Genomic DNA, 12,373 nt, shown 5'->3' with positions numbered 1-12,373 from the left:
GGATATAGGGGTGACTATAATACCTTTGAATAGGCTGCACCCTGCTAGCACATAATAAAAAGTGTATTTTTTCTATAATCATGAAAACTGTAACTTGTTAAGTCAGTGACAGACAGAAATCAGAAGATCCCTTATGATGAGCCCCCGCTTCATTCATTGGTACTTAAGTATGATCTGTCCTGGACGCAGATTTGTGGAAACATTAGACTACAACTCTAATCTACTAGGAAAAAATGATTCCAGGAGAGATCAGAATAAATCAAATATAACAATTTATTATTAGTCAGGTAAAGTTGTATCATGCCAATTACATAATGAAACAATTAGAAGCCAATTTAGAAAGGATAATGCAATTGTGAATCACACTGTAACCGTGTGGCAACCCTGCTCCTGTACATAGATACTGTGGCTATATGGGAAATAGCCAAGTGACCTACGCAGGAGACAAACAAATTTAACAGTCACACATGTAACAGTTATCCTAATTTATCACAAGACACACAGTCTAAAATGCACAGCAAAGCACTCAGATGTTTTAGAGAATAAACTTAACTAGCCTATGTGCACATGTAGTAGCACAAACAACTATATAGTGTTGTAGCACAATGAGTTTAACACAATTACATTTTTGAATCATACCTGACAGCAGAGAGACACACAGCAGCGAGAGTTCTGGAGCAGAGCTCCAGAGACCCTCACACACTGCATGGGGTTTTCTGACTACAGAAATTCCAAAGTAGTGTTTTGTCACTTCCCTTATATACCCAAATAAGAAAAACAAAGAAATCTTCAGATCAGTTGTAAAAACATAAAAAACCTTTTGGTGTTTTTGGTTCTAGGGTCGCACCTGGATGATGATGGATAAACCTAAAGGGGGACACACCCCCTCCTCAGCAGAACACAATTCTACAAAAGTTTTCAATCTTCCTCATAATATAAGTGACTACTGTGAAATTGAGACCAATTTACCAATCAGAGACCAGAGACCCGCAGAGACCTTTAAAATGATACCAAACATGAAGGGGAAAAAACAACAGGTTCACAAGATACATGATGGTATTTGCATATTCTTAATGAACTTTGAGTGAACCCTTTTGGGGAGAAAGAGGGAAATGCAGAGATGGCAGGGTGAAGAAGGGAGTCGTAAATGATCAAAGAAGATAAGTTTGGTCAGGGTGGTGTTTGTTCTCTTTGGAGATCTCTTCTCCAGATTAGTTTTATGGCTTTATTGCATGGCTTCATGAGGAGTTAATTTCATAAAGGAAATAATTTCACTCCCTACAAAAGTCTATAAATGAAAGTCTAGCATGTGTCCCATTCCCATCCAAATCTAATGTCCAAAGCAAGTTAAGCAATGTGACTGTAGCATCCTCCACTCCTCTATGAGGCCTATATGCAAATTGCATGGGATCCAGAGCATATTCAGTCTGCCTCAAGATCCCAGACCTGACCAATTTCTCAAAAACTTCATTAACACTGAAGTCAGAGCGACCGGCCTAAAATCATTAATAGTTTTAGGATGACTACATTTTGGAACTGGGTACATGTTGTGTATGTAGTGACTTATTATAAATATCATGAAATACAGGACTTAGGTCTTTTGCAGGGCTTTTGTTCACCTTTACTGAATTAAAAGCCTTTTCAACATCCTGAAGATCAATGTTGAAATGCTGAGTATCCATAAGATTAAGATTCATTTCCTGAATTTCTTTGCTAAAATCAAAATTATCAAAACGACAATAAAAACTATTTAAAACATTTGCAAATTCAAAGTCAGAATTAAAACCATCCAACATAACATGAGTTCTGCTGTTTGAATTATTAAGGCCTACTATACTTTTCATACTCGCCCAGGCTGAACCAGAATTATTTGCAGCCATCTTGTCTTCCAATTTTACTTTATAATCTTGTTTAGCGTTCAAAAGTTCAATCTTCAGCTCTTTTGTAGCCAAATACAAATCAGAGGCTGCTCCCTGTTTAAAGGCAAGTTTTTTGTAAGCAGGACTTCACAGATTTAGTAACCCAGGGTTTATTATTAGAATATATTTTAACATGCTTACTGGGAATTATCATGTCTCTGCAAAAAGCAATATATGACCATGTTACATCCACCAGTGAGTCCAAGTCATTACCACAGGACTGTTTAAAAATGTCCCAATCAGTACAGGTGTAACATTCCTGCAAACAGGACACAGATTCTTCAGACCATATTCTTATGTCCTTGATCTTTGCTTTCTCTCTCTTTAAAATAGTCTTGTATATGGGCAGTAAATGAATGCAATTATGGTCAGAAGAGCCCAATGGAGGAAGCGGGAGAGATTTATAAGCATCCTTCACTGACCCATAACAGAGATCTAATGTCTTACCCCATCTGGTTGGACAGGAGACATATTGCTGAAAAGTTTTGAGTGTCTGTTTGAGAGAAACATGGTTAAAATCGCCAAGAACAAAGTTAGGTGCATCTGGTGAGATCAACTGCAATCTCTGTACTACATCAAAAATGGTACTGGAGGCAGAGACAGAATCCGCCTTTGGATGAATGTACACTGTTGTTATGAAAACTTGAGGAAACTCACGGGATAAATAGAAATGACGCAGTGAAACCGCTAAAAGTTCCACATCTGGCGTACAAACACGCTCTCTGACAGTCACAGAGGTACAGTATCGTTTATTGACATATAAACATACCCCGCCTCCTTGAGTTTTCCCCATTACCTCTGCCAGCCGATCCAGATGAAAAGGAGCTCCAAAACCATCAATGGATAAATCAGTGTCCCGGTCACACTCAGTAAGCCACGTTTCAGTAAATGCCATAATACAGCAGTTCCTAAAATCCTGCTGGTAAGGAGCATTTCCCTGAAGTTCATCCACTTCATTCCTCAGGGACTGAATGTTTCCCATAATAGGAACCCGGGTGAGCCACTGCTTCCTCAGGCGTAATCTAACGCCACCTCGTTTACCCCTCTTCCTCCTCTTTTTTTCCACACTCCTCGGCCCATGAGAATCTCTCAGAATAAAGTTTGGTAACTCCGGTGTAAAGTCCATTCCCTGAGTCAAACTAACGAGGTTTAGCTGCTGTAACGTATCTCTGGAGTACTGTGTCCTCACGTCATACAGTCCCAAAGTTATTGCAGGCAAACAACAAATACAAAAAAGCCCCAGCGCGACGAATTAAGAAAAATCTATTTTTGCCAACTAAATCTAGGAGCACTTAATCATGTAGTCAAGACAATAAAAACGTTAAAAAACGAATAAAACCACATAAAACACAAAGACGCCAAAGTCTAATTCACTGCCGGTCGCTGCATGTGCAATGTTTGTGTAATGTGGATCATTTGCAAACAATCATCTTGATTTAAATAAGACCAACAGAATTTCATCACTGTTACTTTTTTTTTTTTACTTTAGTTGTTGCACCTGAACTTTAAAGAAAACTCTGACAAATGACTTCGTTACAGTGGTAGTTTTAGGAGTCAGCACATGCCACACAAAAAAATAAAAAATAAATAAATAAATAAATATATATATATAATTTTTTTAATTTAATTAGTCTATTAAAGTATTTTTGTTTAGTTTTCTTCTTTTTCTTACTTTTTTCATTTAGTTTAGGATTTAACATGTCATATTAGATTCTTCATCAGTTCTGGGAGAGTGTATGAGGAAGCGTGTATTGACCACCAAGGTCAAATCTGGACAATGCTCAGGAAAGCTGGACAGTAGGTGAAAACTGGTTTGTGTCTTTCAGCTTCCTGTGTTTGTTATTAAGCAGTGCTTTCCCGTAGTGAAGATGAAAAGATTAAATTGAATGTGTTTCTGTAGTATTTATACAGTCACTGTAGTCACACATTGTGTGTCCAAAATCAGTGTACATACAGGGATCAGACAATTTCACTTTTCACTTACAAATTAATTTTTCATCGCTTTGCCAATAACACGTTGAACATTAAATATATTCATTTTTAGAGCCACTGAGTTTAGAACCATAGTAACACCTAAGAAGATGAAGAAAAAGAAGGGGGGAAAAAACCCTGAGTTCCATGCAGTTATCACAACCATGAGTCATTGCCATTATATTTTGTATAATGGTGCTAGTGTGATGCTGTTATATATCCCTTGTGTTGTCTTGTATTGGACTTTTATGATGATGATTCTTGGTTGCCATATCTGTAGTCCTTTGTAGTTTGTCATTGTGATAAGTCCACAGATCGCCCCGGAGTGTGAGCCAGCAACATTGCTTGTGCCCAGAGGTCGGGGACTCAAGTCACATGACTTGACTTGAGTCTGACTCGAGTTGCAAATTTAAGGACTTGTGTCTTGCTTGACTAAACAAAGAAAATGACTTGACTTGTACTTGAGATCTAATGACTTGAAATTTGACTTGACTCGGCATGACTTGACTTTAAAACAACTTTTATTATTATTAATTAATTTTTTTAAATATATCATTGCAACATAAGCTGGTAAACGAAACGCAAACCACTGAACCAGCAGCAGCAGTAATCAGAGTTTGCATTCCAGTGCGTGGTACATGACACTGCACACGCACAGGAATACAACGCTCCAAATACAGAGAGCAAGAGAATCTCCCGATATATTTTCTTTTGGATACAAACACCTTGAAACTGACCATATTCATAGAAAAAGATTTGCTGTATGCATTTACAAAGCCAGGATGTCACCACTTCAAAAAGGAAAGGTTTGTAAGCTAACTTGTTCGTTGACTAACATGAGAATGTGGAAAACAGCATTGGTCTTTATATGATTTGTCTTAAAATTCAGCTTAAGTCTGTCTTTAAATTAGAGTGAGTATAAATGATTAATCTCATGTTTGTAATTAGCAATGTCAAACTTTAAATTCGCTGGTGTTTGCCTCTCAAAACTTAGTGCTTTAATGTCAAGTATCCCTCTTTGTAAAACAATATATGGAATTGTAGCAAGGAAATCAGTGTTTTATCGATTAGTGATGTTTCTCTTGCACCCAGAATCCAAGATATGTTGGCAAAATTGCTCTATGAGTTTGTTTTTATATTTATAACATACAATATTTAGTCATATTTCCAGCCCGGCTGTCAACAGTTCCGCTAAGCCCACAGCAAAAGAGTTACGCGCGACTCTAAGCCACACACTGAATTCACTGAACGAATCCAGTAGGCCCTCACTGCAGTACACATCCAAATCCACATCAAGGGGGTGGAGATGGGTAGGTTTAGGGATATGTAAGATGGGAGGAGTTGGATCTGGATCCAACCTCACCCCCCTGGATCTTGTGTTCTGCAATGAAGACCATCTCAATGAATCCGAGGTTTTGAAATCAACTGTTTTGAACGAATCAGTTCAAGGAACGGTTCTATGATAAAGCAGTGATTTGTGGAGAGATTTTAATGATTCAGAGAAAGCATTTAATTCCTAGAAAGAAATTGCAACGAAACTTGGTGTCGACCACCCAGAGTTATGCAAAAAGCGACGTAGAGAAACATCAGATGCAAGTTTTCCAAAGCCATGAAAATAATTAAATGAAAAAGTAAAGATATAAGGTAGCAAATACCAAATACATGCATTTCAAATAAATGTTACACCATACTGCTGCTGCTGTTGTTCTTTCAATAAGCGAATTTAAAAGGTATACAATAAATGAAATGCCAAAAGGACATACAATAATAAACCTTTATTTTTAATCAAATCATGACACTACATAAAATACAAAAACATGTAATAATTTATCCAATTTAATAAAAGACCTAGATACAGCATCATTGCATTGTTGTTGTGTTTAGGGCATACGCACGAGCGTCGCGACACATGTTTACATTAATCTACACCCCGCGCCTCCAGCAGCGCGGGGGTGTTGGAATATCCGAAAACAGTATACCATCGCTCAGTCTTTTCGAACTTCTTTTTGCCCCCAAATGAAGAACGAAAATGAACTTCGTTTGAAGTATCATGACCCCCCAAGATTCATAGTGACCCGATCCATCCCCCTCACTGTCTCTATGAAAGGTGACATCGGTAAACAGAGGATTAATCAGGGTTTCCGCTATGTACGTTAGCCTAAGTAGTGGCTGCCCGGCCCGCCACTCCTTAATCGTGCACTAAGCGATTTTTGAAAAACACTTTTGACCGCAGTGCCTGACCGAGTCCCATAAGGGGCGTGTCTTGCACTGACAGAGAGAAGAGAGCGTTCAATTTGAGTGCACAGGACAGATATTAGCAGATTGACAAATGATAGAGAGAGATGGCAGATAAAAAAAAAAAAAAAAAAAAGAGGAAAATATCAGAGAAACAAAACATTAAAAAGAAGGGTTAAAATCAGGCAAGAGGTAGGAGCACTACCTGATGCACTTAGAAGAGGAGATTGGTAAAGTACCACCAGACTGTGATAAATTGTGTGAGTTGCTTTCAATATCATCAACGAAAGAGGACAGTTTAGTGGATCTTCATCGAGGCATTGAAAATGAAACTCCCATGGACAATCTAGCACGCTGGATTCCCAAGGCTCAAAAAATGGACAATGTCCTCAGCATGCCTGCACATAGCAAGGCATGTTCCCAAGGCTTGTGCAGATCGTGAGAATCTGAATCGTAAGTTTAAAAGTTGTTCTGAATTGTCAGTGTCTGCTCGAAAAGACAAGCTGGAAAAAACTGAGAAAATGTTTTGCTTGTTTGGGACCTAAACATATAGCAAGGTTCTGTAGGATAAAGGAAATTGCGCTAAGTGTGGACATAAGCATAATTTGTCCATCTGTGAGCAAAATGACAAGCAGTCTGTTGTTAATGACAGTGTGGACAATAGTAACATTAAGTCTGCACAAGCTCTGCACAAAAATGGAAACCATTTGTAGGTAACAGAGTAGCTGAGATTCAGAATCTCACAAATCCTGAATCGTGGTCACATTGTAAAAGAAAAAAAGAGTCAGATCCAGAGCTGACTGCTATGCTTTCCTGGGCCGCTGAGAGCATCGGGCTGCACTGGAGGCCGCCTCCTTCTCCCGAACGCTCGAGGCTGGACGATTGGTTCCTGGGGGCACAGGCCGATCGCCGGCAGCCGCCTCCGGTTCCATTCTCCCCGGAGGTGCATCAGGGGGTGACTAGGTCTTGGAGGGCACCTTTTTCTGCCCGAAACAGACCTGGCCCCTCCTCTGCCCTCACCACCCTCGACAGTGGGGCGGCCCAAGGGTATGTGGAGATCCCCCCAGTCAAGAGCGCTATTGCCATGCAGCTCTGCCCGCAAAGCGCCGCCGCCTGGAGGGGTAATCCACGCCTTCCGTCCAGGGCCTGTAAGTTCTCGTCCGCTCTGACGGCCAAGGCTTACAGTGCTGCTGGACAGGCCGCTTCCGCCCTGCACGCCATGGCCCTCCTGCAAGTCCACCAGGCCAAGGCATTGAAGCAGTTGCACGAGGGTGGTGCTGACCCAGGTGTGCTGCAGGAACTGCGCACAGCGACGGACCTCGCCCCAAGGGTGACGAAAGTCACTAAACTGCGGGCTAAACTGTGCAGAGCTGTGTCCCTCCAGGAATTGAGTTTGAGACCTTTGCCCTAAAGAATCATATCAACTTGTGGAAAATGGGCATCCAATGACCCCTTTAAGGCTTCACAGAAGTAAACAATGCTATATTTCCCAAATGAACTCATTTCATAATTGATTAACTTTACATATTGGACAGAACTGAATCAACACTGAGCTGTCTTTAACTGAACAATTATATTTTTGGCAGTTACACTAAGTGGAAAAAGCGATATATTGTACCCCGGCACATAGACTCCAGGGCTCGACATTCATTAACGCTAGACAAGTAACATTAACCTGACTAAAACATCAATAACCAAAAATAACTAGGCAATCACCAAAACGCAAGTATTATTCTGATTTTCTTCATTTAGAGTAAGTGGATATACTGTAGGCTATATAATGCATGTATTGACAGTATAAGGTTGCGCTACTGAGGCGAGGTTCACGGTTTAGGTTTCGGAGAAATCTAAACGCGCAACACAAAGAAAGTCAGCATGCTGAAATAAAAAAGTCAAAATGGAAAGTTTTTATATTTAAAATACAGTTAGTTAAGCAACATCGCACAACGTTTTCACCATCAGTCAGTCAACTGTTCAAAAGTTCAATAAACAGTTCAATAAGCAAGTAATAATAATATCAGGTCACTCACATATTAGGCGCAGTATTGCAGACTACATTTGTTCTATTTAAGCAGCGAAAAAAATTTCAAAGAAGGACACAGCAAAACCACAGCGCATCACAGCAACCAGGCGATTCATTGCTGAATGATTCAGTGTTTTGAACGAATCGGTTGAGTAAAAGTTTCATTAGCCCATGCATAAAAATCTGATGAATCTGCCGTTTGAACGAATCGTTTGAATCAACGGCTCAATGACTCACTCATTAGACGCTCAACTGGCGTTTTAATTTCGTATAATTTCCCCCCATCATTTCTAAAACAAAATCTTTAAAACAATCTATTAACATTATTTAATGCGGTTGTTTTTTTTTTCTCAGTAAATTATTTAATTTGATAACGTATAGATAACAACACTCATATTATTGCAATTTAATTTATAGATCAAATGTAAGAATTTGAAATGAAAGATTAAATGAGGTTAGGGGAAAAATGCTCTCTATAAAGGTAACCAAAAAATGCCCTCGGATTAAATATAAAACAAAATAAAAATGCAGATTTATATGTCACAGCTGATGGAAAACTGATGAGAATATTGCTTCAGAATAAATCATATTTGCAAAAAAAAAAAAAGTTTTTCCTCTCTGTCACGTGAATGACATGATTACGTTAAAGCAACAAATCTTGGATAGCGTCATTCAAAAGGCATCAGTGATGGTTTATGCTCTCGTTACTTCGGCGTTAAGTGTAGCTCATTCGTAAGATTTAGTTTAATTAGTTTATTTTTTTATGCAAAACTGTAAGTCGAAAGTTCGTTTCCTTGAGATGATCCCAGGTTGAAGATATGAGTGAAGCCAAGAAGAGAAAGCTTACAGATTATTTCAAAAGGTACGTTAGGCTAGCCCTGCGTTAGTCACTACTGAGAAGCTAGGAACATGTAGGCCAACTGTTTGTTGCCAAAGGGTGAAATTTGTGACGTAAAAGCCTGTGCTTTTGAAACGTTTTATTCATGAAAAAAATTACGAAAATTTTGAACTTGATCCCTAGGTCTTCTGAACACTTAAAACATTTTTCTCAGGTACGCTAGTTTACTAGCATATTATAGCACCTACCATAACCCCTGCTGTTATTTCTTTCTTTCTTTTCTTTTTTTGAAGGACAAATGCTAACCTCTCTTATATCTAGTGTAATTTTATTTCTTGATATAAAAATGCCAAACTGAATAGACAAGCTAATTCTGGTTTGTTGTTCCTCAGCATAATTTGAATCTGTTTAAATAATTTCAATGCAGAGTCGAGGAGAACAGGGCAGGTGATGAGGGAGCAGCAGAGGAGATTGAACAGGAGGGAGGAGAGGAGAACAGTGGACAGGAGAGAGGGGAGGAGGATGTTGGACAGGAGAAAGAAGCACCAGACATTGGACAGGAGAGAGGAGCAGGAGAAGGGAGCAGCGTAGGATGAGTTAGGGAGGACTTGCCAGACTGCTGGAACACCAATCAATATGATTACTTCAGCAAGACATATCCATTTCTCATGATAAAAAATAAAAAACTGGGATGTAAAACATGTTACGAAGCAGGGTCATTTGGGGCAATGAGAATGGGGAAACACAGGTACACATTTTCTACCGAATGGCAAAACTGTAAAATAGGCCCATATGGTCACACAAGTGAAAAACAAAAGAAATCACTGAGAAAAAAAATTAATGAACACAGTTTATCACACAGTCACAAATTAGCAGAAGACATTATGAAAAAACAAGGTAAGAAAGTTCTAGAATCAAGCTTTCTAAAAACAGAAAGTGATATTTTAGCTTCAACATCCAATGTCTTTAGAACAGCATACTATATTGCGAAAAATAACTCTGATTATCCAGGATTACTAGACCTTCAGATGATAAATGGTGTGAATGTTGGCCGGGTTCTTCATTCAAACGTCACATGTACAGACATTGTCTGAGTAGTCAAAGAGATGAGGCATAGTCAAAGAGATGAGGCAAGCATTATTGGCAAGCATCAGAGCAACTCGAACAAAGCTGACTTTAATTGTGGATGAAAGCACTTCGTTAAGCAAGAAGTCTTGCCTAATCGTGTACCTCAGAACATCAGTTAATAGCTCAGAACCACTGACCTTCTTCTTAGATCTTATTGAGCTAGAGAGTACAACTGCAGATGGAATCAGTTGTACGCTAATCAACTGCCTGCAGAAACATGGTTTTGATGATGCTTTTCTTAAAGAATGCCTGGTGGGATCCTGCTCAGATGGAGCATCTGTAATGGTAGGGGGAAAAAATGGAGTATACTCAAAACTGAAAAGCATGTTCAAAGGACTTATTGGCTGGCATTGTCTAAACCATAGGCTGGAGTTGTCCGTATCAGATGCACTAAAACATTGCACAGAGACCAACCATTTCACAGCTTTCCTGGACAAGTTATACTGTTTGTATAATCAGTCACCAAAAAATTAAGAGAGCTTAATGCTGTAGTCTCTGAATTAGGTGTATGTTTGAGAAGAATTGGTAGAGTTCTAGGGATAAGGTGGGTGGCCTCATCTTTCAGAACAGTAAAAGCTGTCTGGACAATGTATGCTGCATTATACAATCACCTCACAGCTGCAAGTAGAGATATGAGCCGAAATTCAAGTGAAAGATGTATGTATGATGGGCTAGCAGCAAAGTTGAGTTCAACTGCTTTTGTTCAGAACCTTGGTCTGATGATCCTTTAATGGTAATATCATTCCTTTATTTGATACCGACACAAAGACAGCACAGGCCTAAAGAAAGATTGTATTGCATACACATGTGCACCCCTTAAAAGCTGACACCATAGACACCATAGAGCCCCCCCACATAACAAATCCCAATTTAACCCCTGATTGTACTTACACTAAGTGCAAATAATGATAAATTCGGTTTACACTAAAATAGAAGTATTTTCTTTACCAACAGGCATGTAAATAGTAGTTAGGTGGCAGATATTTATACTTCAATACTGTAGTACATTATAAAACAGATGAATGCCACTTTATTGGGACAAAAACCTACCTGCAGCTAAGCACACATAGCACTGTATTATTAATTAGGTGTTTTATTTCCACTTCAAATATTTACTTTTTTTTTTTTTTTCTTAATAAATGCCTTTCTGATCTGGGGCCTCATTTATAACCGTTGCATACGCACGAAATCTTACCCAAAAGAGGCGTACACCACTTCCTACGCAAAAGGTGGGATTTATAAAAACAAACTTGACGGGAAAATTTGCGCACCTGCACGCAAACTCTGACCCATGCGTACAAATCTTTTTCCAGGAGTGAGAAAATTAATGAATTGATTGTAAACTCTGTTTTCATGTTGATATACACATTTACATTAAATATTCCACTCTCATAATGGAAATAAGCACTGAAATTACATAAAGTCATTATGCAGAAGTTAAATAAAAATCAAGCTATATGAATTTAGACATATTTGTAGTGGATGCGCTTGATCACTTTTCCTGTGGCATGCTATGTTTTAATGACAGCAATGAGTGCTATAGGTGCATAATAATTAATCTTTAAACTGCAGATCTCATGTTATGAGAAAATATTTTTAGTGAGAACAATGATCAATGATGCGCACTTACTTCAATATTATGGCAGACACTGCTGGATATTCGGTGGTCGAACGGTCCACTGTCCGGTTTGAATAGGTCCAATAATAATAACTTACTGTACAACCGCAGCTGCATGGAGGTGTTAATGTCGTGTGAAGGCATCTCCACAACATTATGAAAAATACCACTGTATTTGAAGGATACAACTGGAAGTAAACGGTAAGATTTGCACATTTCATTTTTAAAATACGTGACGCGCCAAGTCAGACAATTGTATTTACACTACAATAAATATAGGCCTATCTGTTTCCACTAAAAATAACCCATGTAAAAGCCAGTGTAAAAGAATGGGATCAAATTTATTCTTTATAACTTTAAAAATTTATTCTAAAATATTTATTTGATAACTATTTTAAACAGTTTTGTTTATGAATATTTTGAGACATTTAGTCCGTATCTCATATTTCCTTAATGTCTTGTACCTTTGAAGGTGTTAAACATGGTGTCAAGTGGATGGGAATATGCATGTAAATTATATGCAGATGAGGTTATGCATAGTAAAACTAGGCATTGTAAGCTCCATTTATGGTGTTTTCTTGGAGGAGACAGGGTGGAGATGCACGTATGCACAATCTTCCCCTAACTTGGATTTATAAAAG

General features: G+C 38.6%; 1 protein-coding gene across 7 annotated transcripts in view; it reads right to left on the bottom strand.

The window, feature by feature from the left end:
- The window catches only part of LOC131542279 (uncharacterized), an 87,486-nt gene that overhangs the window by 39,755 nt on the left and 35,358 nt on the right, over positions 1-12,373 (bottom strand). Inside the window, exon 2 of one of the 7 annotated variants that reach the window (XM_058778803.1) lies at positions 10,252-10,391. The exons of 5 other annotated variants lie outside the window; for them this stretch is intronic. In XM_058778803.1, the coding sequence (XP_058634786.1) occupies positions 10,252-10,391 (140 nt within the window). Of the gene's footprint in view, positions 1-2,715; positions 2,994-10,251; positions 10,392-12,373 lie in introns of those variants that run through there. One more of the 7 variants, XM_058778799.1, reaches the window with a different exon arrangement.

This window comes from Onychostoma macrolepis, chromosome 06 (assembly GCF_012432095.1).
Source record: "Onychostoma macrolepis isolate SWU-2019 chromosome 06, ASM1243209v1, whole genome shotgun sequence".
Taxonomy (NCBI): domain Eukaryota; kingdom Metazoa; phylum Chordata; class Actinopteri; order Cypriniformes; family Cyprinidae; genus Onychostoma; species Onychostoma macrolepis.
This window is presented reverse-complemented; position numbering and strand designations above follow the sequence as displayed.